This window comes from Fragaria vesca, linkage group LG2 (genome assembly GCF_000184155.1).
Source record: "Fragaria vesca subsp. vesca linkage group LG2, FraVesHawaii_1.0, whole genome shotgun sequence".
Lineage (NCBI taxonomy): Eukaryota > Viridiplantae > Streptophyta > Magnoliopsida > Rosales > Rosaceae > Fragaria > Fragaria vesca.
In genome coordinates this window covers 24,028,486-24,055,374 of record NC_020492.1, presented here as the reverse complement: position 1 = coordinate 24,055,374, position 26,889 = coordinate 24,028,486, and the positions used below count along the sequence as shown (strand labels likewise).

General features: G+C 39.5%; 5 protein-coding genes across 5 annotated transcripts; 1 reads left to right on the top strand and 4 right to left on the bottom strand.

Annotated features, from left to right (window-relative positions):
- Window positions 1–965: 965 nt before the first annotated feature.
- On the bottom strand, window positions 966–3,460 carry LOC101295782 (putative L-ascorbate peroxidase 6-like). Its single transcript, XM_004292937.1, has 9 exons — window positions 3,198–3,460; window positions 2,982–3,109; window positions 2,819–2,889; window positions 2,656–2,698; window positions 2,465–2,561; window positions 2,180–2,263; window positions 1,829–1,947; window positions 1,659–1,728; window positions 966–1,068 (listed from the first exon to the last, which is right to left on the bottom strand). The coding sequence occupies exons 1-9, from the start codon at window positions 3,458–3,460 to the stop codon at window positions 966–968; spliced, it is 978 nt and encodes a 325-aa protein (XP_004292985.1).
- A 778-nt stretch (window positions 3,461–4,238) lies between these two features.
- On the bottom strand, window positions 4,239–6,964 carry LOC101295491 (G-type lectin S-receptor-like serine/threonine-protein kinase SD2-5-like). Its single transcript, XM_004292936.1, has one exon. It carries the CDS (start codon window positions 6,639–6,641, stop codon window positions 4,239–4,241), a length of 2,403 nt encoding a protein of 800 aa, XP_004292984.1. The 5' UTR covers window positions 6,642–6,964.
- Window positions 6,965–7,486: 522 nt separating this feature from the next.
- LOC101310488 (G-type lectin S-receptor-like serine/threonine-protein kinase SD2-5-like) lies at window positions 7,487–10,813 on the bottom strand. The gene has a single exon (XM_004291407.1). It carries the CDS (start codon window positions 10,132–10,134, stop codon window positions 7,705–7,707), a length of 2,430 nt encoding a protein of 809 aa, XP_004291455.1. The 5' UTR covers window positions 10,135–10,813; the 3' UTR covers window positions 7,487–7,704.
- An 8,050-nt stretch (window positions 10,814–18,863) lies between these two features.
- On the top strand, window positions 18,864–22,329 carry LOC101310190. The gene is made up of 4 exons (XM_004291406.1): window positions 18,864–19,528; window positions 19,611–19,760; window positions 20,702–21,121; window positions 21,257–22,329. Exons 1-4 carry the CDS (start codon window positions 19,187–19,189, stop codon window positions 22,196–22,198), a joined length of 1,854 nt encoding a protein of 617 aa, XP_004291454.1. The 5' UTR covers window positions 18,864–19,186; the 3' UTR covers window positions 22,199–22,329.
- Window positions 22,330–22,864: 535 nt separating this feature from the next.
- LOC101295200 lies at window positions 22,865–25,541 on the bottom strand. Its single transcript, XM_004292935.1, has 5 exons — window positions 25,216–25,541; window positions 24,982–25,096; window positions 24,674–24,791; window positions 23,815–24,462; window positions 22,865–22,914 (listed from the first exon to the last, which is right to left on the bottom strand). The coding sequence occupies exons 1-5, from the start codon at window positions 25,314–25,316 to the stop codon at window positions 22,865–22,867; spliced, it is 1,032 nt and encodes a 343-aa protein (XP_004292983.1). The 5' UTR covers window positions 25,317–25,541.
- Window positions 25,542–26,889: the final 1,348 nt, after the last annotated feature.

Here is a 26,889-nt window from a genome sequence, read left to right as displayed (position 1 = left end):
TTTGTCAGTGGTCGAGATTAACCATTACGTGAAAATATTCTCACACTATATACATAGTCATACACCTTTGGACCTATGTTGTTGGCTTAGAACTTCACTGAATATATAACTTCACCACTGCATTTCTTTCGAGTCTCTCTCTTTTGGTTTCTTCTATCAAACCCATCCATCGAAATTCAATTGCTTCTTAACTTTCATCCATCCTGTATGAAATTTTTCTCTGCGTGTAACCTACACAATAAGCTATCTTGATGGTTACTGTCTTACTGGCTTTGGAGTATTAGATATCACGACTTCCAACTCTCACGGTTTCAATACTCGAGAGCACAATAAGCGTCCAAACATTACTCTTTTAGAAGAGTTTAGAAATCATGGCAAATTTCAACGCATACCAGCTGAGAATCACCCCACCAGTAGAGTAATTATCAAGTATGTACCTATTTGATGGGTCACCTTTCTGAAATTGAATTATACACCTAAAGATTTATGATACAGCATCATTCCTACCTGTAGAATTATAGCTATAATAACCTTAAGAGTTCCCCACATAGTAGGCATTACTTCTAGTCTAAAAGTCCATATTTTCTTCCGCTTAAAAGCGCCCAAAGCAAGTAAACAATTACTGATCAATTACGCATAAGAACCTAAATCATTGGATGAGATAATAATAATTATACAAGATAGTCTTGTCTGGTGTCACCAGACCATCTCACTCTTTCGGCTAAGCATTTGATTAAAGATTGCAGCTAATCATCTATATTGTAATTTACATAACTTTGGGCACGTACCTATTTAAAAAGTGTCCAATTAGACCAAGCCCAACCAACTCTATGCTTTCACTCTGAACTGTTTGTCTGTTTATGGAGGCTCTGGTTGCCCGTTCGGTATACTTGTCCGCTCTTTACTGTATTCATTTCTGCATGAAGCAGGCCCAACCAAAAACATGATCCTGCTGCTGCAAATATTCATAAGCTCTTCCATCTTGCTCCTGAATTCACTAACTTGATGTAAGCCTTCTCAAAATCTTCAAAGAAAGTGTTCTGATCGTCGGCATACTTTTTGATCCATCTGTTCATGAAAAAAGTTTTATTTTAGTTGGATATGCGGAAGAAGAGACGATAGTCATAAACAAAACTCTTCTGCAGGAAATTATGTGCAGCTTAGTTGATGGCTAAACAGCACATGGATTTTCATCTTTCTTCAGGTGATTAAAAGGAAAGAATGTAGATGGTCATCCATATAATTGGCGAGCAAAAGCCAGTCTACAAGGATATCTTCATTAATCTAAAGCCTTCTTCACCGTAGCATCAACTCAATGTGAAAAAATATTTTGTCCATTCCATATCCAGATAAAGATATAAACCTTCTCAAAAGAAAAAAGAATAAAAGATACAGATATACACCGTTAATTTTGAAAGAATATCTTTATTGTATTTTGTGAGATCAAAATATTTCATCTACTTTCAAACTTTCACCTACTTTGAAGAATTTGAGGATTGATTGTTCCACAAAATTAGATGTTTAAAAGACAATGGCTATTACTTTTGTATCTCGGCAGCGGGGAATTTTTAATTCTTGTTTGATTAACTGATACCATGAACTCAATTGCTTAGAGAAGAAACAATAAGCAGCTTAAAGTTTTTTGAGAGGATATAGACCTTAAGCATTCTTCATCTTTTGGAAGTGCGCGATCTGAAGGAAGCCCCGTCATGCTTGACATACTACCTGCTTGCATAGTGTACAAGTAATCAAAAAACTGAAGTGAAACGAAATAGAAAACTTAAAGTCATTTTCTTTTCTTTTTGCAGTTGACCATCTTAATGTTTACCTGAAGACACGGATTCCTCAATAAGAACTTTAAAGTATGAATTGTCAAAAACAGTTGGGCTTCCAAAACCTTTATTTCCCAGAGTATGAGCACCTGACAGAGCAACCAGCTCTTGAGTTCTGCAAACAAAAGATACAATCATGATCTACTTCAAACCTGTACCGAGTGAAGTCAAAGAGAGCAAAATTTGCTCAACTGTGATGCAGTAACCATTGTAACTAAACAGAAATCAGTTACATGTATCACAAAGTAAAGATAGTTAACAAATTTCCATGAATATCTCAAGAACTTGGCTTCAAATCTAGAACTTCAAAATTGCAAAAAGGAATCTTTAGATACATATGAACTCACGAAAAGCCTTTTGTCTGAAAGCTTTGCTTCAGACCAGCAGCATCAAGAGTTTCTTCAGGAAGTTTTCCTTCAGGATCAGGCTCCCTGGAAAGTGATGAGAGAGAATGAGAGTCATACATCTCAACGCCAACAACGGATTCGAAACACATTAATGCTGCAGAGATGCAAGATTTAGACTTTTTTTTAAACTCTGTTTCTAACTCTTAGCAGTATGTTAAGTACTTACCCATACTAAGAAATTGAATAGTTATACTAAATCATAAGATAGCTTTTCTATTAGCTTACTTGGAGTCTAGTCTGCCCAATGCAACTCGGATAGTCGGACCTCCACACACTGAAACTGCTTCAGCTCCAGCCACAGCAATCATGTCTGCCCACGATACTAAACATCGAAAAATCCGCAACATGTTAGCACAGTACCAAATTCATCCATTGATACAAAAACCCTGTCAAACTTCACATCAGAAGACACACACCTGGTTGCACTGCATCCACCTCATTCTTTGCTTTCTCTAGAATCTAACCAATAATTTAATCCACCCAGGAGTTAGCTGGTAGTAGATCATATAAAGTTCATTTCCTCACATTTAACAAAATAGCAACTTGCAAATATAGAAAGAGATAAATTAAGATGCATGCCTTGAAGGGAGTTTTAAGACCTTTATTTTCGGGTCTATCGAGTTCATATATGACTGAACCATTCATCCCACCTGCAAATACCAACAGTACTCAAAATGCATATGGCTATAAACCAAGACAATACATCTTAATTTTAATTTTTAAACGAACTCGGATAGTTTACCCGAATTGTCATCCAATTGAAAGGTCCCAGCATCATGAAACACAAATCGAAGCACACCGGCAGCTTTTCCTTTAGACACAACTTTGCTAATCTCTTCCTTCATAACCTCATACACACTTGTATCCGGCCTTTCAAATTTCGAAACCCAAACCAAATAACTACTTCAAAAATCATAAAATTACCAAAGAATTAGAGTATACACATGAGTAGACTCACTCCACTGCCTTCGCCGTGAAGGCCTCCCAGAAAGGAGGAAGAAGCAACGGCAGTGTGGCTGTGAGTGTGAACACCAGTCCTCTTCTGCAAACCAATCCAGTTTGGTTAGAGTTTGCTTTGGAGTTGCCTGAAGAAGAAGAAGCATCGGCGGCGGGGAGACAGTTGACCGGAGATGAGGATTTGGCGGGAAGAGTGGGATTGAATGGAAATATGGAGGACGGGGAGGTTGTGGAGCAGAGGAGGGAGACGGCGGTGGAGGCCATCTTTAACGGACGGTTACGAATCAATGGGCGCTCCAAATTTGAAGAGAGCAGAGGGGCAGTAATCGCATGCCATCGACTCCAGGGCTCTCTATTATACACCATATCCCCGGAAAAAGAAAAAATAAAACTGGGCCAAAGTGGGCTAGGCGGCACTAGTGGGCCTCCGCGGGCTGGAGGGTCCCACATTAAAAGAAGAAGAAAATACCGAGATTCTTGCGAACTGGGGGTAAGAGGTGCCGACGCGTGGCTAGGCGGATCCATCAGTGGTGGGCCTACGCGGGCAGGAAGGTCCCACTTATAAACAAAAAAAACTGAAGGACAACAACTCCATCAAGCCTCTCCCAAAAAAAAATGGGAGAAAGCTCCATCACAGACCGGGCGAAGAAGGACGCGATCAAGAAGGCGGCGCGTGCGGCGGAGCTGATGGTGGAGGCGGTGAATGGCGGCGTGCAAGAAGCGTTCGTAAAAGAGAAGCGATCAAGGATAAGTTGTTTCAGCAATGTAGGTACTGATCAATTTCCATGTATGTTCTCTAAAGCATTTCCAATCCTTGAACTCGTTGCATTTTTCGATCTGTGCATGATTATAATGGAACTGAAATTGCATCTTCTTTTTTTTTTCTACAAAAAAAAAAGAAAAGTAAAGACTCTTGTTGCAAGGTTTGAGTGACTAAATAAAGCTACAGAAATTTGGGAACTGGAAAGGCATGCATATATTTGTGAATGCCAACAATGGCCTCCAAGATATTATGTTTTACTGATCAACAAAAGCAGAATGTTCATCTTGGTCCAGAAAGCTGCTCCGCAGAAATGTAGGCATCACTGATACAGCATGTTGATACTGAAGAAGCCATTGTTGAGGAAGTTGGAGGCTGAGGAACAGGACAGACCCCTTCAAGGATTTTGACAACCTTGGCCATTGATGGCCTCAGAGACATGTCTTGCTGTATACACCACAATGCAACTGTAATCGCTGTAGAAACCCTCTCGTCCGCATCATCTATCTTCACCTTGGAGTCGACAATGTCCTTCATTTTGCCTTCTTGCAGCATTTTGAAGGCGTATGATGGAAAACAAAAATTTTCAGAACTTTCTGATTGGTCGTAGTTCTTTCTACCACCAATGATCTCTAGCAACAGCATTCCATAGCTATACACATCACTCTTCTCTGATATAGCGCGGTTTGTGATCCATTCTGGTGCAAGGTAACCTCGAGTTCCTCTAAGTGTCGTGAAAACATGGCTCTGCTCCTTGGTCATAAGCTTTGCCAAACCGAAATCTGCGACTTTGGCATGGTAATTATGATCAAGGAGCACATTTTGAGGCTTTATGTCACAGTGAATAATCTTTGAATCACAGTCTTCATGTAGATAAGCTAGTCCTTTGGCTGTACCCAATGCTATACTAAATCTTGTCTCCCAATCCAACAAGCATTCTTCATTGGTTTGCTTGAAGATCCATTTATCCAGGGAACCATTTTCCATGTATTCATAGGCAAGAAGGCGATGGCTTCCTTCTACACAGAATCCTTTGAGCCGGACCAAGTGATGATGACGGACACTGCCAATGGTGGTTACTTCAGCTCGAAACTCTTTCTGTCCCTGACCAATTCCTTCCAACTTCTTCACAGCCAGTCGCGTTCCATCTGGAAGAACTCCTTCATAGACTGATCCAAAACCTCCTTTCCCAAGCTTCTTCGAGAAGTTACTTGTTGCAGTTTCTAGATTCTTGTAACTGAAACGGATGGGCATACCAGGCACATTTTCGTAGATACCATCCTCTTCTGAAGATGCTTCAAGAGATGGTGGTGAGTTTCCTTTTCTCTTCACCCTGTAATGATGGTATCCCACATAAAGTAAGCCACAGATAACAAGCAGTATTGTCGAAATAGCTGCTATCGCAATACAGGAGAAGCGTCTCTTGCTTACACTCCTGCTTTCCACACTGCCGCCACTCCCATCACTCAACACTTTAACATAAGAAACAAAGCCCTGGTCCGAATTTTGGAAGCTACCTATCCTGTCAAACATGTAACAGTTCCTTGTGCGGTTTTGATAGAACACAGCAACACATGAGCAATTGGCAAGGCAAGAGCTTTTGCAACCTTCCAAGTCGGTTCTTGAAGAGGGTGAAATGAATCCCAGAGCAAAATAATAAAGCCCATCACCAGCACTTGTAAGCATTGTGGAAGCCTTTGAACATGAAGTGACAATCCCCGACTTGCAACGGGCACGGGAGCTAAGACCTGAAGGGCATTGGCACTTGTTGCTGAAACATTCAAAATATGGATCACAAGGTTCAGGGGTGCTGCATGAGTCGCCAGGTATTTTTGTTGTTGAAAGACCATTCGAAGCTCCATTCTGCAGATTGGAAAATGAAATAGCTCCATCATTTCCCAAAACTGCAATCCATGTGGCATTTGCATCAGCATTTTCCGAGAACATAAACTGCCATAGTAGCACTTTTCTTCTATCATAGAACTCCCAAGAATTTGCACTAATAGATGCTGAAGTGACTTCCCTAACGTCTTCAATGAACGTTTTACGGCTTTCCTTCCATATGGACCAATAAGGCTGTGGTGTTTTGTAACCTGCAGAAAGAATCAAGTCGCCAGACTTGATTTCAAGAACATAGGTCACATTGTTGGAGCTTGGTTCGCTTTGAAGTTTCATTCCTTCCTCAAACTCCTGGTTCCATAATAGAGTATCAGTTGGATGACTAAAACTCTGCCAAACTACTCCATTGTCATCCCCAAGTAAAACCAAATTTCCCGAGTCCTGCAATTCCATTGCAGTAACTGTCTTGCCACCGGTATCTATAGACCAGACCACACTTCCCCCCTTTTGCAACGACACACTACCCTTATCATCAAACACAAACTTATCGACATCTGAAACTGGGGAACCCCTGTTTGCAGTCCAGACTACTGAAGAAGTGTTTATGTGAACAACACCAAGTAGAAACAACGTGACATCTTGGGGAGTAGGGGAGAAACCAAAACCAAAATGAGATTGGTTAGACAAGAGAAACAACCCACCATAATCAATCCAATTCTGTTGAGCTCCTTCAAACCCTGGACTAATTTTCCCAATATATTGAACACTAGACATGCAGGTTTCAGACCAAAGGAGTACATACAAAAGTATGAAGCTTGTGAAATGTATGAAATTCCAACCTCCCATGGCTACTATAACAACCAGTGTTGAGCTACTATTTTGAGACTCAAAGATTACAAAAGAACGACGCAACTAACCAAAGAAGAGTCAAGAGACTTCCATTAGAAAGGACCATAAAGAAGAATGTGAAACTACTATATATGAACTTCAACTGTTTAATCATCTAGTTTCAGAAACTGAAAAGCACATCTCCACTGTAAATAACTAAAAATAATCCCAAAATGACAGTACAGTACCAAATATACGGTAACAATTACACCACTGAAGGGATTATAAGAAAAAGAAGGACAAAGCTGAATCTATAATCAAGAAACATACCAATGACAATTGATGAGAAACAACTGGATTAAGGCCAGAGAAGAAGAAAACCAAACCTCATATATTTCTGTGTTGCAGAGAATATTGCAAGTGATATCGGTCTTTAGCTTCAATCAAACCAGTGCTGGTCAATGGCAATACCCGTCGTCAGCGCAGGGCACTGTGTTGAAGCAATTTCAATGGTGGCCCCCTAAATTCTTCTTACTGCCCCATACAAGTTGATGAAAGATTTATGATTGAAAGGAACACTAGTGTCTTCTTCTACCAAAGAAGTGACGTTTACCTGCAATATTGAACATTCAGTGCAACAAGGAATAGGGTTTAAGGTTTTAACTGAAGACCTGCAGGACTCCATCAGTGAAATCTTTTTTAAAGTATCCAAATTGCAAGATCACATCTGAATCCATAAGAGAAATTATAATCAAATTCCATGTTTTCTGCTGTTGTAGTTTAGGGTTATCCTTTTGTCAGAGTATGAAAGATTTGCAAGATATGTTATAATTTCTATACTTGGAGACCAAAGAAAAAAAGATAAAATCTCACTACTTTGCAAAACTTAACTACAATGGACACTCTTTATTTACAGAACAAGCAGAATGACTGAGCTTAAATAGTAGTGGCTACATGTTACAAAATTTAAGTGATCAAAGAAATATACAGAAGATACATGGGAGAAGAAGATTTTGTATACACAATAAGCTTATGTCATCCATGAATGCTCAAGAACCGTCACTCCCATATTCAGCAAATGTTATCTTGGCCCGGAAAGGCGCACTGCAGAAAGGTATGCATCGCTGTTGCAGTCCGATGGACCCGAGGAAGTCCCCCCTTCACTCATTGATTTGAAAAAACTCGTGTAGAGGCGAGACCCCATTGTTGAGGAAGTTGGAGGCTGATGAACAGGGCAGATGCCTTCAAGCATTTGAACAACCTTAGTCATTGCTGGCCTCAAAGTCATGTCTTCCTGTATACACCATAATGCTACCATAACTGCAGTAGAAATCTTCTCGTCCACGTCATCTATCCTCACCTTGGAGTCGAAGATGTCCTTGAGTTTCCCTTCTTCCAGCATCTTGAAGGCATACGATGGAAAATGTGATTTTTCAGAGGTTTCTGATGGGTCATAGTTCTTTCTTCCACCAATGATCTCCAGCAGCAGCATTCCATAGCTGTACACATCACTTTTCTCTGAAATAGCATAGTTTGTGATCCACTCTGGAGCAAGGTACCCTCGAGTTCCTCGCATTGTTGTGAAGACATGGCTCTGCTCCCTGGTCATAAGCTTTGCCAGACCAAAATCTGAGACTTTGGCATTGTAATTGTTGTCGAGGAGCACGTTTTCAGGCTTTATGTCGCAGTGAATAATCTTTGAGTCACAATCTTCATGGAGATAAGCTAGTCCTTTGGCAGTACCCACTGCTATGTTGAATCTTGTCTCCCAATCCAATAGGAAATCTTCACTGTTTTTCCTGAAAATCCATTTGTCCAGGGATCCATTCGCCATGTACTCGTAAGCAAGAAGTCGATAGTGTCCTTCTGCACAGAAACCCCGGAGCCGGACCAAGTGCAGATGATGGATGCTGCCAATGATGCTAACTTCAGCTCGAAACTCTTTCTTTCCCTGGCCAATGCCTTCCAATTTCTTCACAGCAAGTCGAGTTCCATCTGGGAGAACCCCTTCGTAAACTGAGCCAAAACCTCCTTGCCCAAGCTTCTTTGAGAAGTTGTTAGTTGCAGTTTGAAGATCCTTGTAACTGAAACGGATTGGCATCCCAGTTAAATTTTCCAAGAAATTATCCTCTTCTGAATTATCTTCAGAAGGTTCTCGTGCATTTCTCTTCCTCTGGTAGTATCGGTATCCTGCAAAGAGTAAGCCACAGATAACAACTATTGTCGAAACAGCAATGATCACAATATAAGGGAAATGTTTCTTGCTTCCGCTGCCCCCACTGCTTCCATCACTCAACACTTTAACATAAGAAACAAAGCCCTGGTCCGAATTTTGGAAGCTACCTATCCTATCAAACATATAACAATTCCTTGTACTGTTTTGATAGAACATAGCCATACATGAACAATTGGCAAGGCAAGAGCTCTTGCAACCTTCCAAGTCAGTTCTTGAAGAGGGTGAAATGAATCCCAGAGCAAAATAATAAAGCCCATCACCAGCACTTGTCAGCATTGTGGAAGCCTTTGAACATGAAGTGACAATCCCCGACTTGCAATTGGCACGGGAGCTAAGACCTGAAGGGCATTGGCACTTGTTGTTGCTGAAACATTCAAAATATGAATCACAAGGTTCAGGGGTGCTGCATGAGTCGCCAGGTATTTTTGTTGTTGAAGGACCATTCGAAGCTCCATTCTGCAGATTGGAAAATGAAATAACTCCATCATTTCCCAAAACTGCAATCCATGTGGCATTTACATCAACATTGGATGAGAAAATAAACTGCCATAGTAGCACTTTGGAACTATCATAGAACTTCCATGAATTTGCACTGATAGATGCTGAAGTGACTGCCCCACCATCTTTGTTGATTGTTTTACGGCTTTCCTTCCCCATGGACCAATAAGGCTGTGGTGTTTTGTAACCTGCAGAAAGAATCAAGTCGCCAGACTTTATTTCAAGAACATAGGTTACATTATTGGAGCTTGGTTCACTTTGAAGTTTCATTCCTTCTTGAAACTCCTGGTTCCATAATAGAGTATCAGTTGGATGACTAAAACTCTGCCAAACTACTCCGTTGTCATCCCCAAGCAAAAGCAAATTTCCCGAGTCCTGCAATTCCATTGCAGTAACTGTCTTGCCACCAGTATCTATAGACCAGACCACACTGCCCCCCTTTTGCAACGACACACTACCCTTATCATCAAACACAAACTTATCAGAATTAGAAACTGGAGAACCCCTATTTGCAGTCCACACTATCGTCCTGCTTTCCATGTGGATAACACAAAGCATGAATAAAGTGACATCTTGAGTGGTGACAAAGCCAAAAGCAAAATCAGATTGATTAGACAAGAGAAACAGCCCATCATTATCAATCCAATGCATCTGAGCCCCTTCAAAACCCGGACTAAGTTTCCCAAAATGTCTAACACTAGCCAGGCAGGTCTCCGAGGAGAGGAGAACAGACAACAATATGAAGCCTATGACATGAATCATGTTCCTACCTCCCATAGCTACTCTAAGAACCAGTATTGAGGTAAGATTTTGACAATCAAAGATTGAAGAAGACAACACAGCCAACCAAATAGACTAGAATTCTTCACATAAGAAAAAGGGATACAAAGAAAAGGAGGGTCTGAAAAAAGAAAAAGAATGAGGTGGCCAATCACAGGATCAAGGTTCAGTAACTGAATCTACACAATTTCTAGCATAAAGATAACCACAAAGCTTCTTGAACAAAAAGGTCCATTACCAAAAGGAAGCACAGCAGAAGAGATTTGGAAGCTGAATTGAGAAAGAGGAGAAGAGAAATAATTAGCAGAGATGAAAAAGGAAAAGAAGAGAACTTTGACTCGCTTAGAATCAAGATGAGAACAAATATGTGAACAAAGACAGAAGCTTTCAACCGTTCAACACATGGATTTAACTTTTTGCTATCTGCCAACTACTCTCAAATCCTTTACATCAATGCATTGGAACAACACCAAAATTGACGAAAACCCAGTTGAGGTGTGAACTCAAAGATGAGAAATAAAGCTGAACAATGTCAATGGACGATAAAGAACCAAAATTTAGGCCAGAGAAGAGGAAGACAAACCGTGTTGAGTAATGGGTAGCCATGAAACGAAAGCATGGTTGCAGAGAAACAAAGATTTTGATGTGAAGAGAATCAGAAACAGAGAGAGAGAGAGAGAGGTGTAGCTCTCACCTCCCCAGTTTGAGAAGCAGAGGCTTAATAAGCAAGTGGTATTTGCGGCATGGGGGGCTCTGGCTTTTTGCTCAATCTGTTTGTGTGCTTGTGTCACAGTTTTGAGAGATCTGAGGTGGGCTGTGTCTCTATGTTTTTAAACACAACTGTCAAAAGAGAAGGTCTTTATGTTCATTGGCAGATCCAATAAGTACATTCAAATATTTAACTCTTTTTTCAGTGTCTCCATTTCAATATCTCTGAAAGCCGCCTTGTTTTCATTCAGACATGCCAACTGCTTAATTAAAGCTCCATTTTTGGTTTCCATTGGGGTTGAATTTACGATCAAACCGGTGCCTCAAGTCCTCTCATTTTTCTATGTGTCAATGTGTGCCTCAGTTTGAAGATAGGGTCAACGTTTTACTGACTATTCAACGACCCTATTCTAGGGGTCCTTCAAGTGTACTCAAATGTATTTTTCCTTTTAACAAGTTTCTTTCTGTAAAATTAGTGTTAATTTCATTTTTACCTGATTTTGTGCACAACCATTTTCATCATGCAAGTCATTTGAAGCAACTTATCGAATTTGCCAAATTTTCTTTACTCGATCTCAAAATACACAACTAAAGACTAGCATGTAATCAGGACATCTTCTTAGAATATTTTTTCGCCTTTAGACACAAATAATAGTGTTGTGGACTAAACAAAGCTCGAATCGTTTCCAACTTTGATAATCTACCACCAAATCACATGTTTGTTGCATATCATACGTTAACAAAATTACAAGACAACAACGTCTATCAGAAGCCGTTCGACTTTTTTTGTATGGATTTTTTCTGATTTTATCATGGAAAAAGGGGATGCATTTGGTTACTTATCGTTATGATGTAGAGCTTTTATGATAGATGACTTGTTTCTAGAGTTGCAATTGAATGCGAAGGTGAGATTATTAATTGGGTCTGTTTGGAGCATATATAATAAGGTCAGGGTTAGCATTTGCCCACTAGGTCGGGGCAGCTCAGCAATTTCAATGGTGGGTCATATATGCTCATATCCTAATTCAACTTCTTCTTCTTGTTCTTCTTCTTCTTCCTTATCCCAGTGGTTCCATCACTTCACTTCAAGAGAAAAGCTCATGATCAAGGTATCGTTATCAAAGTTTTGTTTATATGTTAGGTCAAATTTGCATCCCTCGTAACCAAGAGAAAATGGGAAAAGATTAGGCTAATAGATTCCTTTTTGTTAATTTGGTCAGATTAGACAAATAGTTTATGTTACTCCGTTTCAATTGCAGCCCGTGAGTCGTAATACTCCACCAGTGAACATATGTGAATGGTTGAATACATAGGGAAGCCTTCTTTACGGTCGAGTGTGTCATTGTGGAGGAAATTAGACGTCGAAAATTGTCTATTGAACTTTTTACATATGATAGTGTGGCTCGTACAATTGCTTGCTTTGATGATTTGATAAATTATTACAAGAATAAAAATAGAAAACACCACGTCTCAAAATATTACCCGTGAGGAATTTAGAATCCTTAATTTAATTTGTCGCAGAAAACCTTTGATTCAGGGCAGCAAATGAATCAGTACAGCCTGTGCTAGCTGGTGGATATATGGTGGGAACAAAACCATGTGCTACGACCTTGAACTTGGTTCATTTTGGAATATATATGAACCTCTCTGCATAAATTTGCTTAATTGATCGATCATACTAGCTAGCAGTACTGTGAGTGTGTGAGTGAGCAGCATAAATGGGACAAGATCCTCAAATTCTGATGCAGTTGATTGTATATAAACTCGAATGCAGAAACCAAGAAAACAAAGAAGCCCGCGAAGAATTCATTCATTCGTGTAATCAGCGATATGTTTGGTAAATGTGCAAAATTCCAGAAAGGAAGTGAAACACTTCGCGCAAGTGTTTCCATCTCTCTTCTTTTCATCCTGGATCTTATGCTCCTGAAACAACATGCTCCAGTTTATCAAGCCCTTAATTTCTCCCAAACTAAACGCAGATTAAGCAAATATGACTATAAAAATTAAGCCAGCACTGCACGAACAACCATATTGTTTATTCAGAGGAATAGCAATGAGCATTTGATGGGAATGCTCACATGGACTCGTACGCATATCATAACAGAGATTTTTGTCGATCAGTTTCGATACGTATACTCTGGTCACCCAATTTGCCATTTGTTCACGTAAGCCCTAGCTGTAGTACTTATCTTCGTTCTCCTCCATTTGTTCATGTTTCTGTGAAACCCTAAACCCTAACTAGCAATGTTAGAGTTAAAGATTCATTCGAAGTAATTAACTATATATGCATCAGTGAATGAAGCACCATCATGAAAGCATAAGCCTTCGATCGGGTGAGCCCGGGGAGGGTTTACCTGAAGGAAAATGATATTAGTTAATTCTTTCCGCTCTTAGGGATGATTAAGGAATGTTAATTAGGTGGCTGGGGATCATCTTCATTCACTTTAATTTCCTGGATCGATCATCACCTACATATATATATAACTTTGATCATCATGATCGAGTATAATAATTTAGATGATGATGATCAAGATACGCATTCCCTATTTATAATCGTCTAGATCTTAGTAGTGATATTGCAGACTTGCTGATCGAATGATACGTATATATCTAATCGATACGATGATCATTATGAATGATCCCAACCAATATCACTGAAACACGAGTACATACCAACCTAACAAATCTGTACGTGTACAGAAACACCAGCAGGGTTTATGTTTATTTTTTCTCCCAGATCGACTCGAACTCGATCGAAGAGATCGATCTCAACATGTGAATGCATATATATCCCAGCACTGATAATGAACATGTACTCTAGCTTCTAGAAGTTGAATCAGTCATGGACTCATGGGTTTATACAGTGATCATATATGTGGGAGTGATCGGGGCAGCTATCAAAGTCTCTCTCGTTCATGAAAAATAGAAACTCAGATGAATATTTTGATCTAGCAAAATTAATATTCAAACACCGTGTGCTATAGAAACGCCTCTTTGTTTAACGACAATTTACCGAAAATTGGTATTATATGGAATCACATAGACTTGATGCGTACATTTGTTTAGATAATCGGTCGATTCAGTACTCAATCATGCTCGATTCAGCTGTGGATGAAATATGAAGCATGTTAGCTAGAGTACTCATTGTCCTCCACATACATTTGAATTTAAATCCAACAACTACGGATTAATTGATTATCAAATTAAGCATGAACTAGTCTATGCTAACATGTACTATATATAAATTACCAAGTGTTCGATTATTATATTGGTTGCACAATTTACATGGATTTCATCTTCAAGTTTGGGACACAAGCTAGCTAGTGTCAAGTGTCACATCCGGTACTTTCAAAAAAAAAAAGTGTCACATCCGGTTGCAGTTTATATCTGTGTTTTGCTCTAAATACAAAGCTAATTATTGGTACCATGCTAGCGTTAATTGGAGAAGATCCGAATTAATGTATAACACCTAGAAAATTAATTCAAATCAGCCAAACACCTCCAAACGCCTCTATAAATCATGCAAGCATCAATAATATCTGCAAAATACTAATATGTGCATCGTTAGTCATCATGATCGTGTCAGCATGATCTCATAATTAAGCCCTATGTAGCAATAATAAGAAACTAACCAATTAGGAGACCAAGTTAATCAACGAAGTATTGAATAGATATCAGAAAAAGCTTGGGCAAAACCTTACAATTAGGTCACCGGTAACGATTAGTGATAATTAAGTATATGGACAGGTCGTAGTATGACTTAGTAAAGTGAGTATCTATAATATATATGGACCGAAGGGTCAAGGTATTAGGCACAAAGGGGTTCGCTGAATTAGGAATTTAGGAAGACAAAAATTCAAACGCTTGATTAAGGTCACTAATCAAAATCATAGTATATGATCAAGTTGCAGATAAACTAATTACATTAAGCATTAGGTACCTGATGATGGGATTTGAAAAGCTTAGCTTGTGTAAGTTTTCAACAAGCTTGAAGGTGAAAAAATGAAGAATATATGGTCGAACTTGAACAACTATAATACGAGAGACAGAGAGAGATAGAGATGGATTTATATAAGAATGTAGTGCCATATAGTGGGATCGATGCCTTATCTTTTTGACCTCTGCTAGCTGCTCTCTCTCTCTCTCTTTTTGACCTCTGCTAGCTGCTCTCTCTGCATATAATATAACCCTGGAGTGTAGAAAGTTGAGGTATTCCTTAATCGTGTTGCGCTTTTTAGTTTGAATGAATCAATATATTCTCTTGCGTATCTATCAAAAAGTGAGATAGAAATTACGTCTTTTTAGTTTTCACATATGAAGTTTATAACTAAACTATAGATGTTACAAAAGCGAAAGGAACGATAAGAGCCGTTTGCTTGAATCGAAGGGGATGCATAGTGGAAACAGCTAGCTATATGCAGCAGGCCTCATCATGGGCCGGTCTAGGGCCGGCCCTACCCTAAATTTTAGGGCTTAGGGTAGGGCCGGGTAGGGCTTGACTTACTTAGTCAACAAAATTTATGGCCGGATAGAGTAGGACCGAGGCTTGAAATGTAAACCCTTACCCGCCCTAAAAGCCCATTTTGTTAGGGCTAAAAGGGCCGAGTAGAGCCGGCCCTACCCAGCCTTTTAAATATGGCTAAATAGGGCCAAAATGGGCTAGTTTTATTTTTTATTTTTTTCTCAAAATTTTCTCAAGAATTATATCACTTGTATGTAATACACTCTATTTTTTAGTCATATTTAAAATACATGGATATATATTATACTTAAACTTAGAACTTGTATCAATAAATATTAATCTAAGTGGTTCTATTCATATACCTCATGAACTATCTCTCTAAATCATCAAAATTCAATCATTGTTTAACAAAGAAAAAGAAAATCAAAGAAATAAAGCTTACAAAACCAATTACAAGAAAGAAGATTAGTTGTATTGATCTAAAAAATAAGAGACGTATTAAAAAAAATAAAAAAATATAGAATTATTAGGGCCTAAAGAGCCGGTTTTTAGGGCCGGGCCGGGCCGGGCTTGGCCCTAATGGGTTTAATAGGGTAGGGCCAGGTTTCATTTGCTCAACCCTTACCCTACCCTATTTGAAAAAGGCTAGGGCCGGCCCGCCCTAATGGAGGGCCGGGTAGGGCGGGTTTTAGGACCGGCTAGGACCGAAGGACCAAATGATGAGGCCTAATGCAGGGATGCTAGAAAAGAGGATTAGGATCATTTCTTCAGGGTGCTGAAATTTACACACCCATTTTTACATTCTACACACATTTTATAATTTTTAATATTTTTTCATCAATCCACAAATTTCTATTCCAAAACTACCCCTCCCTCTCCCTCTCACGATGTTAAACCCTTTCTATGTCTCTCTCCTTCTCCTCCCAGTCCATCTGTAACCAAATTTTAACAACAGAGGGCCAATCACAATTCACAAGAAATATTTTCTCACACCACAAGATCCTCACTCTTTCGCACCCACCACCGTTCGACCCCGATCGAGGACCTCAACTCGCTGCTCGACCGGAGGACCCGAGAATCCGATTCTTTCCAGTCATCGGCTTCTTTCGTCTCAATGACGCCGGCAAGGCAACAAACAGCCCCATCGAAGAGGATTAGGTCGAGGTCCAAACTGAATTCTTCCCCACCTGGAAATCTGTTACTTGATTTTCCGGTTAATCTTCCGTAGCTCCATCCCGGCAGTTATTGGCATGGTTTTGAATTGGCGGCTTTGGCTCGATCTCAACATCGTCATCGCAAGCTTGTGGGCTGTGTGGGATTTATAGGTAGGTGGAGGGAGGAGAGAGAGGAGTGAGAGAGTGAGGAGGAGAGAGAAGTGCCTGAGGGAACTAAGAATGATGATTGCAGTCATTATGATCGAGAAGTGAGAATAAGGATGATATATAGATATGGATATGCCTGTGAATAGTGATAAGAGTCTGCTTACAACAATGGTTTATTCTCTGCAAAATCTTTGAGCACATAGATTTCTACAGAGAAACAGATGCAGGTAGAAGAAACGAAATACGAGATCTAATAAGAAAATGTGCCGGGCACTCCGACGAGTTATCTAGTATCCGGCCAATCTTGTGTCGCCGTCCAATGGAGAGACTTTATCTCAATTCTCAACAACCCAAAAGTCTCTTTGTCTGTATTGATTTTCATATAAGAAACTGAAGGTAAAGGATAAAATAGATACTCGAGAGAAAGGATGAAAGGATGAGACAAATAAAGACAATGGTGATTTCGTAAAAGTAGCATAAATGGTGTGTAGAATGCAAAACGGGGTGTGTGAATTTCAGCACCCTTTCTTAATCCATATGTGTCATTCTTGCGCAAGGGTAATCTAGTTTTAATTAGCAACACTACTGAGTAGCTAACCTAGCCTATATGAAAACGAAAAGGAAGTAGTGCAATGAAAACTAATAAATTGGAGGACTGAAACTAACGTGGTTAAATGAAGAAGGTAGCTAGACTATTTCTTGATGTTTACTATGAAGCGTGAAGCTAGGGTTTCGTATCAGAAAATTCTTCCTAACCTATTTCATTTTCAACACAATCGTGCTTATTATGAATGTTGCCGCCCGCCCCCAACAATAATAATCAGTGAAACGCCTCATTGTTAACGCTATTTGTTTTATAAATGATTAGAGATATGAGAATTCTAACTTAGATACTCAATCGTTCCGTAAATTAATGCTCTGAAATGCTTGAGCTATTTGTCAAATTATTGCTTGCCAAACCTATTAATGTAGACTGTAGAAGCATTATGTAATGCAAGCAGTTAAGAGATCAATTCGTATGATGGAGATGCCTGTCCCTTGCAAATTAGCTGTATGAATGAATTTAGGTGGACAGGTGGAGTTGAAGTTGGGTTTGCTAGATTTCATGTGCATCTGTCACTATTGCCAGCCTAAAGCCCTAGACTTGTCTTTCCTATTGATCTTGGGCCCAATGGCAATAAAGATTAATCGGGCTTAGTTAAAGAAGCAGGCCCGTCGTTAACATAAATTGAATTGGGGTCATATGAGTAGGAAGCATCAATTATGTTGGATCGACTCCAATTTTATTCAGTTTTATTTTTCTTTTCAATTTTATTTTTAAAATCTTTTAACCCGTCCAGTACCATTTGGTCTAATGGTATTAGTTTCCTCTTTGTAAGTGGGAGGTCGTGAGTTTGACTCACAACAGACTCGTTATAGCATTTCAGTTGTTTGTTTGATAAAAAAAAATTAAAAAATTAAATAAAATAAAAACTTTTAACACACCTCACCCTTATAATGACAATGAGATTTTAAAACCATAACATCTAATAGTTAGGCTAGCTAACCAACAAGTCACGACTCATCGATAAAGATTAACTTGAAAAAGCTCATATAAATGACTAAAAATAATAGCATGATTGTATCTTGAATTCTTGATGATCACACGCTCATATTTATATGAGCATAACTTATAAGCGTATTAAGTTATACTATAACATAAATCGAATATTCTCTATCAAGTTCACGCCTATCATGTTGTTTATTAAAATTCAAACCCTATCGTAATTGTTTCAATGGAAGAAATTCATACCCTTCGTTCTTCCCATTCAAAAGAACAACTGCACCCTCAAAACCAAACAAAATCAATTTGGTGATCCTCTTGTAGTCACTATGGGCGATTCAAACACTAATGGGAGGAACATCACCAATTCACCATTGTTGGTGTCCAATCTGTCCATTGTCCACTTTGCCTTGTTTTATCAATGCCGCACAGATAAAACATGTCACGGACACTTGTCAATATCACAGCGTGTAAACCCACCTTTGCTTCGAAGGTCCATGACCAATCAAATGGCGCCTTCAAATCCCCACGTGCGACACTGACCCTACGTATTCACCGTGTCAACCTCCGATGACGCCCAAGACCAGACTTTCTAATCTCCTGCGGCGACCTCCACGGAACCGAAACTCCACCCAACGCGTCCCCAGCCGCCACATCAGCATGCACACCTCACGTGACATGCACGTGACATTTTCCTCTAAAACGTGTATCAGAAACCAAACGGAAACACGGGGTGGAGTCGCAGCTGGACTCGTTCATGAAAATTGAAGCTTTCACCTGAAAAAAGAAAAAAGAAAAAGGAAAAGAAGAAGAAGAAGAAGCCGTAGCTGTCACTACGACCCAATAAAGAAACACCCCTAAACCAATTTCCAGGCCCTCTTCATCATTCTCATACTACATATTTCACGTTCCTTCTCAATTCATATAACAAAAACCCTCTGTAATTGTCGAAGCTCGACTTGGTTCTCTGGAAATCAAACAACCCAAGAAGGAAGAAGAAGAAGAAGAAGATCGATGATGAAGTGGTCACCGTGGCCGGGCGGGTCAACGAGGAGGTTTCACGTGAAAGTCAACCAGCTAAAGCTTCATGGATTTTCATGTGAAAACGAGAGAGACAAGGCATTGTTCATCGAGGTGAAATGGAAAGGGTCCAAAAAGCATGGAGGTCCGTCCGGAGTGCTAATGGCGCCGTTTTATGGACGATCGAGGTGTCAGAAAAACTACACCGGTAAAGGGTTTCCCGGAAAAGGTGAAATCGTTGAATGGGACGATGAGTTTCAGAGCCTCTGTAGTTTTGGGTTGAAACAGAGTGGTGGTTCTTTTAGTCCTTGGGATTTGACCTTCACTTTGTTACATGTAAGTTTCATCATATCTGTTATTTAATTTTTGGTTGTGTTGATTTTTTTGCTTGAAAGTAAAGTTTTTCTGTGAATTTTAGGGAGAGAGTGCAGAATCAAAAACGGTTCTGGGGAAGGTTTCGATGAACTTGGCAGAAAAGGCTTCGAAGATGGAGGCTGAGATTCATACAAGGCTTTCTGTAAATTTGAATTTGGAAGGGATGATCATACCTATTGAGGCTACTCTCTTGGTAAGTCATCGATTAGATAGGTTCGTTATTTTCTTTCTCATTTCTGTTCTTGCTAATTTGGATCATCATCAAGAACAATTATTTAATAACCAATTAAGGATACAGACAATATTGATGGTGTTTCCAGTTCTTGGTCACGTCCATTTTTTATTATAGAAGTTGCATTTTTAAGAATTTAAATGCATGATATCAACCGCGTTTAATGGAAGTAATGCATTATTTTAAGTCACATTTTAGGTCATGTTAAGTAGTGATTGTTCTATAATCTTACAGCAAAAAGAATAAAATTAGAGTACTCGATCAAGTATAGTGCAGAAATAACTTCATAACAATTTTCTTTATATAACTACATACTGAATTTGGATGGATGAAAACCCTATTCTTAATGAATAAACTTGATTTTAACTTTTTCTTTTTTCTTGAATAATATTATTACTACACGGAATATATCTACACATGTCATGTGGATGACTAAGATTAGATGACACGAATACATATACATATACCGTATCATAATTCATACATATGGATAGTTATGACTGAATATGATTACATTATGTAGTTGCACGGCCGTATATACAACAATTTTCACTTTTGATACGAATACAACCATTGTCGTTTTAGTTTGTTTTTATTATAAGATTTTCTTTTCTTGACCAGAATGGAGGCTTCAACACCACACCTTGTGTGGTTTCCTAGTTCATACCAAATGATTATCACAATCCAATTGCATATTATCATTCATGAAAGGTTGTAATACTTAATAACAAACAAATCTTGACAAGTTCGTACATTGTAGTTTCAGACTAAGATCCCCCAAAGTAGATAAGACAGGTTCCTATAAACCTTAAACTAATCAATGTTCACACCAAGGGAAGCAAAATAAACTAATCAATGTGTGGCTTTGGCTTTTGTTAATGTTTTCTGATAGTTACCTGCAGGTTTGTCTAAGCTTTGCTGAGGTCAGAAATGCACAAGACTCGGCCGGAATCGTCGATGATTCGGCCGAGTCTGACAAAGACAGGATGGTACGAGGGGTCAGCTACTTTAGAAGCTTCAGAAAGACCAACAAGGAGAAAAAGAGTTCCGGCGAGCGATTCACCTCTAGTGACACGGACGAGTCATGCTTGACCGATTCAGACGGGGCTTCAGGGAATGAAACCTCACAGACTGAGTTGGGTTCGTCCCCGAGTTCCGAGACGTCTCAGGTTGACTCGGGCCAGAAGAGTTGGTTCTCTAAGAAGCGAAAGTGGTTCAGTCCTAGACCACCAAGGAGAAAAGTAGAGCCATTGATTGAGAGGACTACTGAAGTCAATGGAGATCCGATTGCTAATGACAATCATCTAAGTGATTCAACACAGGTACATAAGCCTCAACACTCGATAATTAAGTTTGAACTGCAACTTTAAGCTATAAGAAAAGAGCAATGTTAGGTGAACCACATTATACCAGAGGATGTCGATCCCAAATTATACTCATATTTTCGTTTCTTTCAGGTTCTAGCTACGGTTGAACATTCTTTACAATCATACCAGCAAGATGGAAATAGCATCACAAGTAATAGTTGGGAAGTAAGGGAAGTATCAAGTAGAGATGGGCAGGCAAAGCTCAAAACCAATGTGTTCTTTGCCTCCTTCGACCAACGCAGTGAAAAGGCTGCCGGTGAGAGTGCATGTTCAACTGTAGTTGCCGTCATCGCCCACTGGCTGCATTCGAACCAAGGCTCTATGCCTACAACGTCTGAATATGACAACCTCATAACACAAGGTTCCTCAGAGTGGCAAAATCTTTGCAGTAATGAGGTTTACATGAACTTGTTTCCCAACAAACACTTTGACCTTGAAACAGTTTTGGAAGCGGATCTTAGACCTCTAGAGGTGGTAACAGAGAAATCATTTATCGGATTCTTCAGCCCCGAGAAGTTTGAGAGCTTGAAAGGGCACATGTCATTCGACCAGATATGGAACGAGATAAGCAAGAACACCATTTTTGACGAACCAAGGATATACATTGTAAGCTGGAACGACCATTTTTTTGTTTTGAAGGTTGAAGCCGATGCTTACTATATCATTGATTCATTGGGGGAGAGACTCTTTGAGGGGTGTAACCAGGCATACATGCTCAAGTTCGATGAGTCGAGTATCATATCCAAGGGTAACTTAGAAAAAACAGAGGCTGCAGCTTCAAAGGAAATGGGGGGTTCTGAGAGTAATGAGGAAAGCTCAGAAGTAATATGCAGTGGAAAAGAGTGTTGTAGAGAGTTCATTAAGAGATTTCTTGCTGCAGTACCACTTAAGCAACTGGCGGAGGAAGAAAAGAAGAAAACAGTTTCTGATTTAATTCTCCACCAGCGTTTGCAGATCGAGTTTCATTACAGCTATTCTCCTTCTTCTTCTTTAACTTCTTCTGTAACTTCTTCATCTCACTCTCTTTTCTAAGCAGACGAGTTTACAGAAATCTAGCAGCCAATTTGTATAGCAGGCCTCGATTCCTTTTCCACTTTCTGATACTTAGACTTAGAAATTTTGATGAAATCAACATTCTGGCATTCTGCAGATTCGAGTTTGTGCCATAATTTAGTTTGATCTACATGTTATCAATGTGAAAGCGAAACTACCTCTTAACAGAAAACTAAACTCCTGTCACCATTTTTTTCAGAAGCAAGCATGACTATAACTCTATAAGAATTAACAGACTCTAAAATGTGGGCACTCCTAATCAAACTTCAAGTCTTAAATGGGTTCTGAGAAAGCACCTTTTGCTGTACAAATGCTCTGTAGTGCTTAAGATAACCTAACCTTTCAGCCTTTAGCAACTTTGATCTGAGATGCCATTCCCTCATTGTTCTACTCAAATCTTTTCACCCACTCTTTTTGTTGTCATTACCACTACAAAATACCTAAAGACAAATCCATTATAGGCAGTTAACATCCTCTAGTCTCTTGTTTAGAGAGGAGAATATGCTGAAACAAAAGAAAGATGAGCATTTGTTTTGACCCCACAGATGACTAACCTTCACATACATATTGGTCACCACCAGTACAAAGTTGCTAGACCAAAGAAAGAGCCCCAACCAGTCATTCATCAATATTTCAAGTTTTTAATCAACACAGAACAGAAAAGGGTCCACAGACTCCGCAAGTCACCACAACCACTGCAACAGAAAAACAAAGTGACTGAGATAAGACGTATTAAAGAGACAAGCGCTTGAGATAATAGATGTATTAAAGAGACAACCCCTTGTCCCCCCACTCAAAGGAAACAGAAATCCCCATCTAGGATTTATCTTAAATCTTCTCCCCACTTTTGTAATAGACAAATCAGAAGATGGGTCCTTACCTTATCTGCAAGGAATAATGAATCAAGATTATTTCTTTAAACAGTAAAGTTTAGGTTAGGTTTGATTGAAAATAGATCCATTTGGCTCCCCTTTTCATACAAATCCAACACCTGATTTCCAAATCTGAAAAAACCACCTTGCATTTTCAACATTCAAACACAAAATGTGAAAAGAAAGAAACTGTCACTTAAACTCAGTCTAATCAATTGGACTCGAGAACAAAGCCAATATAACCAAACTCAGTCTCACACTCTCATGCAATGTACCCCGATATAACCATATATTCATTAAAGTTCAGTGTACTAGAAGGGGTTCAGATTTTGGAACTGCAAATGCAGAACTAGGCTCATAGAATCGCTAATCTAACCTATTTAGTTCACTATTTACATTTCGGAACTGCAAAAGCAGCTCAGTTCATTACCAGCTAGGAAGTACATCAAGATTGCAAAGAAGAAGAAGGGAAAAAAAGAAAAGAAAAAGAAGCTTCCGCTAGAAGATCTTGAAACAACCCACTAAAGCAAGAAGAGTCAGCCTACAGATCTCCATTTCCCATACTTCCAGCAAAGTGGCCGAATGGAAGCTCCGGCTGCCTACAAAATTTAGCATCCTCTGTTGGGTGATTAAAATCTGCCTTTCGCTTTCTCCTCGTTGAATGCGCATTCATAAACTCGCTCCAATCACCCATATACGAGCCTACAGGGAAATGTTCATTACCTTTGGGAAAGAAAGAGAGCTCTTTATCCAATTGTGGAGGCTGATCAGTACATTTGCTCTCTTGAGCACCGACATCTCTGACTTTCTGTGGAGGATTGTTTTCACTGCTTGGGCATTGACTAGAGAGTGAGCCTAGCCGAAGAGAGAGATCACACCCAACCAAATCTGGGGTCTGATCAGGGCAGTCCCTAGCACCTTTTTGAGTATTGTAGTTTGGTTTATCTCTACTGCGGAACAAGTTTGGGACACCACTGGTCCTGGCAGGCTCTAAAGGCTTCGAAACTGGTTTGGGAAGGCTAACAAAACCATGTTTGAGTTCTTCAAATTGGGGGCAATTCCCATAGTATAGAGGGTATGAAGGGATATTAGATGTTGCCTGTGTATCCCTAGGAGAGCATTGGTCATAACCACAAGGAGGAACATTTTCAGATACAGAGATGGGTTTCTTAGTGGATTCAGAGCCAAGATGGCTTGAGTTGATAGTAATGGGTTTCACAAACTTTGAACGATGAGGGGTATGATCCTTTTGGCTACCTTTCTCTGCTACGCTAGGGACATCAGAAGTGATGGGGCTAAGATAACACCTTGGATTAGAATATCGTTGGCTCCTGGAAGCTCTTCTTGCCACACACCCAAGATTCAGAGCAGCTGGGGTTGTTATATTACAACATAAAGAGATACAACATTGAAATTAGAGTCTTTTCAGTAAAGATATAATGCCTAGAACCGAAAGACATACTCTTTTCAAACAACATCAATAACTTCGCTCTCATAGTCTCATTCAACACTGTATTGAGTTATTGATAATCATGAAAACCCAGATGCAAATTTATATAATTGGACCGAGTTATAAGCTTACCTTCAATACAAGGCTGAAGAAACTCTTCACCGGTTTCAATGCTCTCATCGCGGCGAATTATAGTGTTAATGGCATCATTTGCTCGGTCCCAAAGCGTTTTGAGGTCAGTGTACTCAGCCTATAAACAAAAAAATTGCAAACCAGAAACTATGAAAAAAACCAAATAGCAATACCCAGTAATATAAACCACAGCACTGCTCTACCACTCTGGAATGTACAAAAATGCAAAGAGCAAAACCCAATTCTTAATCCTAACCTCATTAGCAGTGTAAGGAATATTGACTGAGAAAAAGTGGTCAACTTTATACCTCAGAATTGGCTTTAGAGTACATAATCTCTTCTGCTTTCAACACAACAATAGGGAGCTTCTCTTGCCACTCCTTGTTCTTCCTAGTAGCTGAGCTATGGATCTCATTCACCACACTAATCAAACCCACAAGCAAGTACAAACCAAATACAACATATTAGAGACAAATAAAAAAAACCCCAAATGAAACAAAAACTCAAACCCAAAATCAAAAGATGGAAAATTGAGAGGAAACCTGAAAATCTCTTTAATGAGAGAACCTCTCATAGGCTGGTGCCTCTCACTGTGCCAAGCTCTTCTGATACAGTCATAGGGTCTTGGGCCTGATCTTGGCATCCTTCACAGACCTTTAATCTCCAAGCACTAATTAAAAAGCTCAAAACTAGATGAGGGTTTTCTTCTCAATTGGGTCTCCTCCACTGACCCAAATGCAGTTCCTCCAAGATTTTTCAAGTAAGCAGAGAAAGAGAGAGAAAGAGAGAGAGGGTAAAAGACTAAAGACTCAAGAGAAGGTCAGGGCTTTATTTTTCTTTTTTATTATAAGTTTTTGTGTCAGAAAAGCCTCAATAATTTTCAGAGGGGAGGAGGGGAGGGGAGGGGGGTGATCAGTTTTGATGAGTTTGGTGTGTCCCCCACTCATCCACATGCCCTCTTCCCCTAACCCCAGGAGTCCCCCTCCTTTCTTTCTTAATTGCTTTTGTTTTTGGCTCTCTCTTTTCTGACCTCACCATCATCTCTCTCCCTGTGTATTTTGTATTAATGTAATGGTGTGGGGGAGAAAGTTCAGACTCCTTACTGATAATGTTGTCACTGTCGGTAGACTCTAGGCAACCCCCGGCCTCACACTGTTGGCAACAATGGCTTCCAAACTCAGAAACCTCTACTGTACTGTATCTTTAGTCTCGTCATAATAATGGTAGTACTTCAATCTCCAACAGTAACTTCTCAAATAATTTCATCTCCCACAGTAACTTCTCAAATACTACTGCTGCTGCTGATTTGGTATGGTAGTTTTTGGAGGTTGTTGACGGCTTTGTGTACTCGTACTAATCGAGCTCGTTAATTCTTGTCTTATAATGTTCCATAGGGTAGATAGCAAATCAACAGAACAAGAAGCGCTGCTCGAAGACTAACCTGTTAATTTCTTGTTATAAACTCGATCGTTCCTTAAACTTTTGGATCACGTACTTGATTTTACTTGCACAAGTTCTCAGAGGTGTTATGTCATCTGATACGGTCTCCCTCATTTTGTAACTTAAAACATCTTTAACAAGTTCCTTATACTAATTTGATCGGCTTTTTGTTAAACTTTGTAATAGAACAAAAAGGCAGGCGTGTTCATTTCTTTTAACATTCAGTTTACCTTCCAGGAGGGGAGTCAACATTGTAGTTGTTCAACATCGAAACATCACATTATTATCATGTATTTCCCTCGTTATCACACCGCCACACATCGATGACTTTTGAACTTAATATTAGGAGATCTTAGACTTATATGACACGACCCACCCCGAATTTCACCCTGAAACCCAGAGTAAGTCGTGCGGGGACCACCTCCAAGGAAAATTTACTGAAAAGATTAAGAAAATCTCCCTTGTAGATGGACAACCTTAACTCGAAAATTTCATATTACACTCTTAATTCATCACTTCCGAACCTCACTTAATATACAACAATCTCAAAGTATTCAGAGCTACTAAACACAAGCGGAAGCAAGAAAACACGAGTAGGTTGAACAAGTAACCTACTGGCGAAAACTGGCAGAAATGCGGGTGACTATGCCTCGTCTCCTACTAGATCCAACCCGAACTCTGCAGACTGGGCAATTTAAAACAAAGGGCCCAGGGGAAAACATTTAATAATGTTAGAGTGAGTGGACAAAAATAAATATAAATAAAATATTTATGTT

Coding starts and splice junctions, on each gene's coding strand:
- LOC101295782 (XM_004292937.1), bottom strand. CDS start 3,460: ATGGCCTCCACCGCCGTCTCCCTCCTCTGCTCCACAACCTCCCCGTCC. Junction 2,890..2,981: donor TCAATTGGATGACAATTCGG/GTAAACTATCCG, acceptor TGGTATTTGCAG/GTGGGATGAATGGTTCAGTC. Junction 2,264..2,464: donor TTGGGCAGACTAGACTCCAA/GTAAGCTAATAG, acceptor ATCACTTTCCAG/GGAGCCTGATCCTGAAGGAA.
- LOC101310488 (XM_004291407.1), bottom strand. CDS start 10,134: ATGGGAGGTAGGAACATGATTCATGTCATAGGCTTCATATTGTTGTCT.
- LOC101310190 (XM_004291406.1), top strand. CDS start 19,187: ATGATGAAGTGGTCACCGTGGCCGGGCGGGTCAACGAGGAGGTTTCAC. Junction 19,761..20,701: donor CTATTGAGGCTACTCTCTTG/GTAAGTCATCGA, acceptor AGTTACCTGCAG/GTTTGTCTAAGCTTTGCTGA. Junction 21,122..21,256: donor ATCTAAGTGATTCAACACAG/GTACATAAGCCT, acceptor CGTTTCTTTCAG/GTTCTAGCTACGGTTGAACA.
- LOC101295491 (XM_004292936.1), bottom strand. CDS start 6,641: ATGGGAGGTTGGAATTTCATACATTTCACAAGCTTCATACTTTTGTAT.
- LOC101295200 (XM_004292935.1), bottom strand. CDS start 25,316: ATGCCAAGATCAGGCCCAAGACCCTATGACTGTATCAGAAGAGCTTGG. Junction 25,097..25,215: donor CTCATTAAAGAGATTTTCAG/GTTTCCTCTCAA, acceptor GGGTTTGATTAG/TGTGGTGAATGAGATCCATA. Junction 24,463..24,673: donor TCTTCAGCCTTGTATTGAAG/GTAAGCTTATAA, acceptor TAACAACCCCAG/CTGCTCTGAATCTTGGGTGT.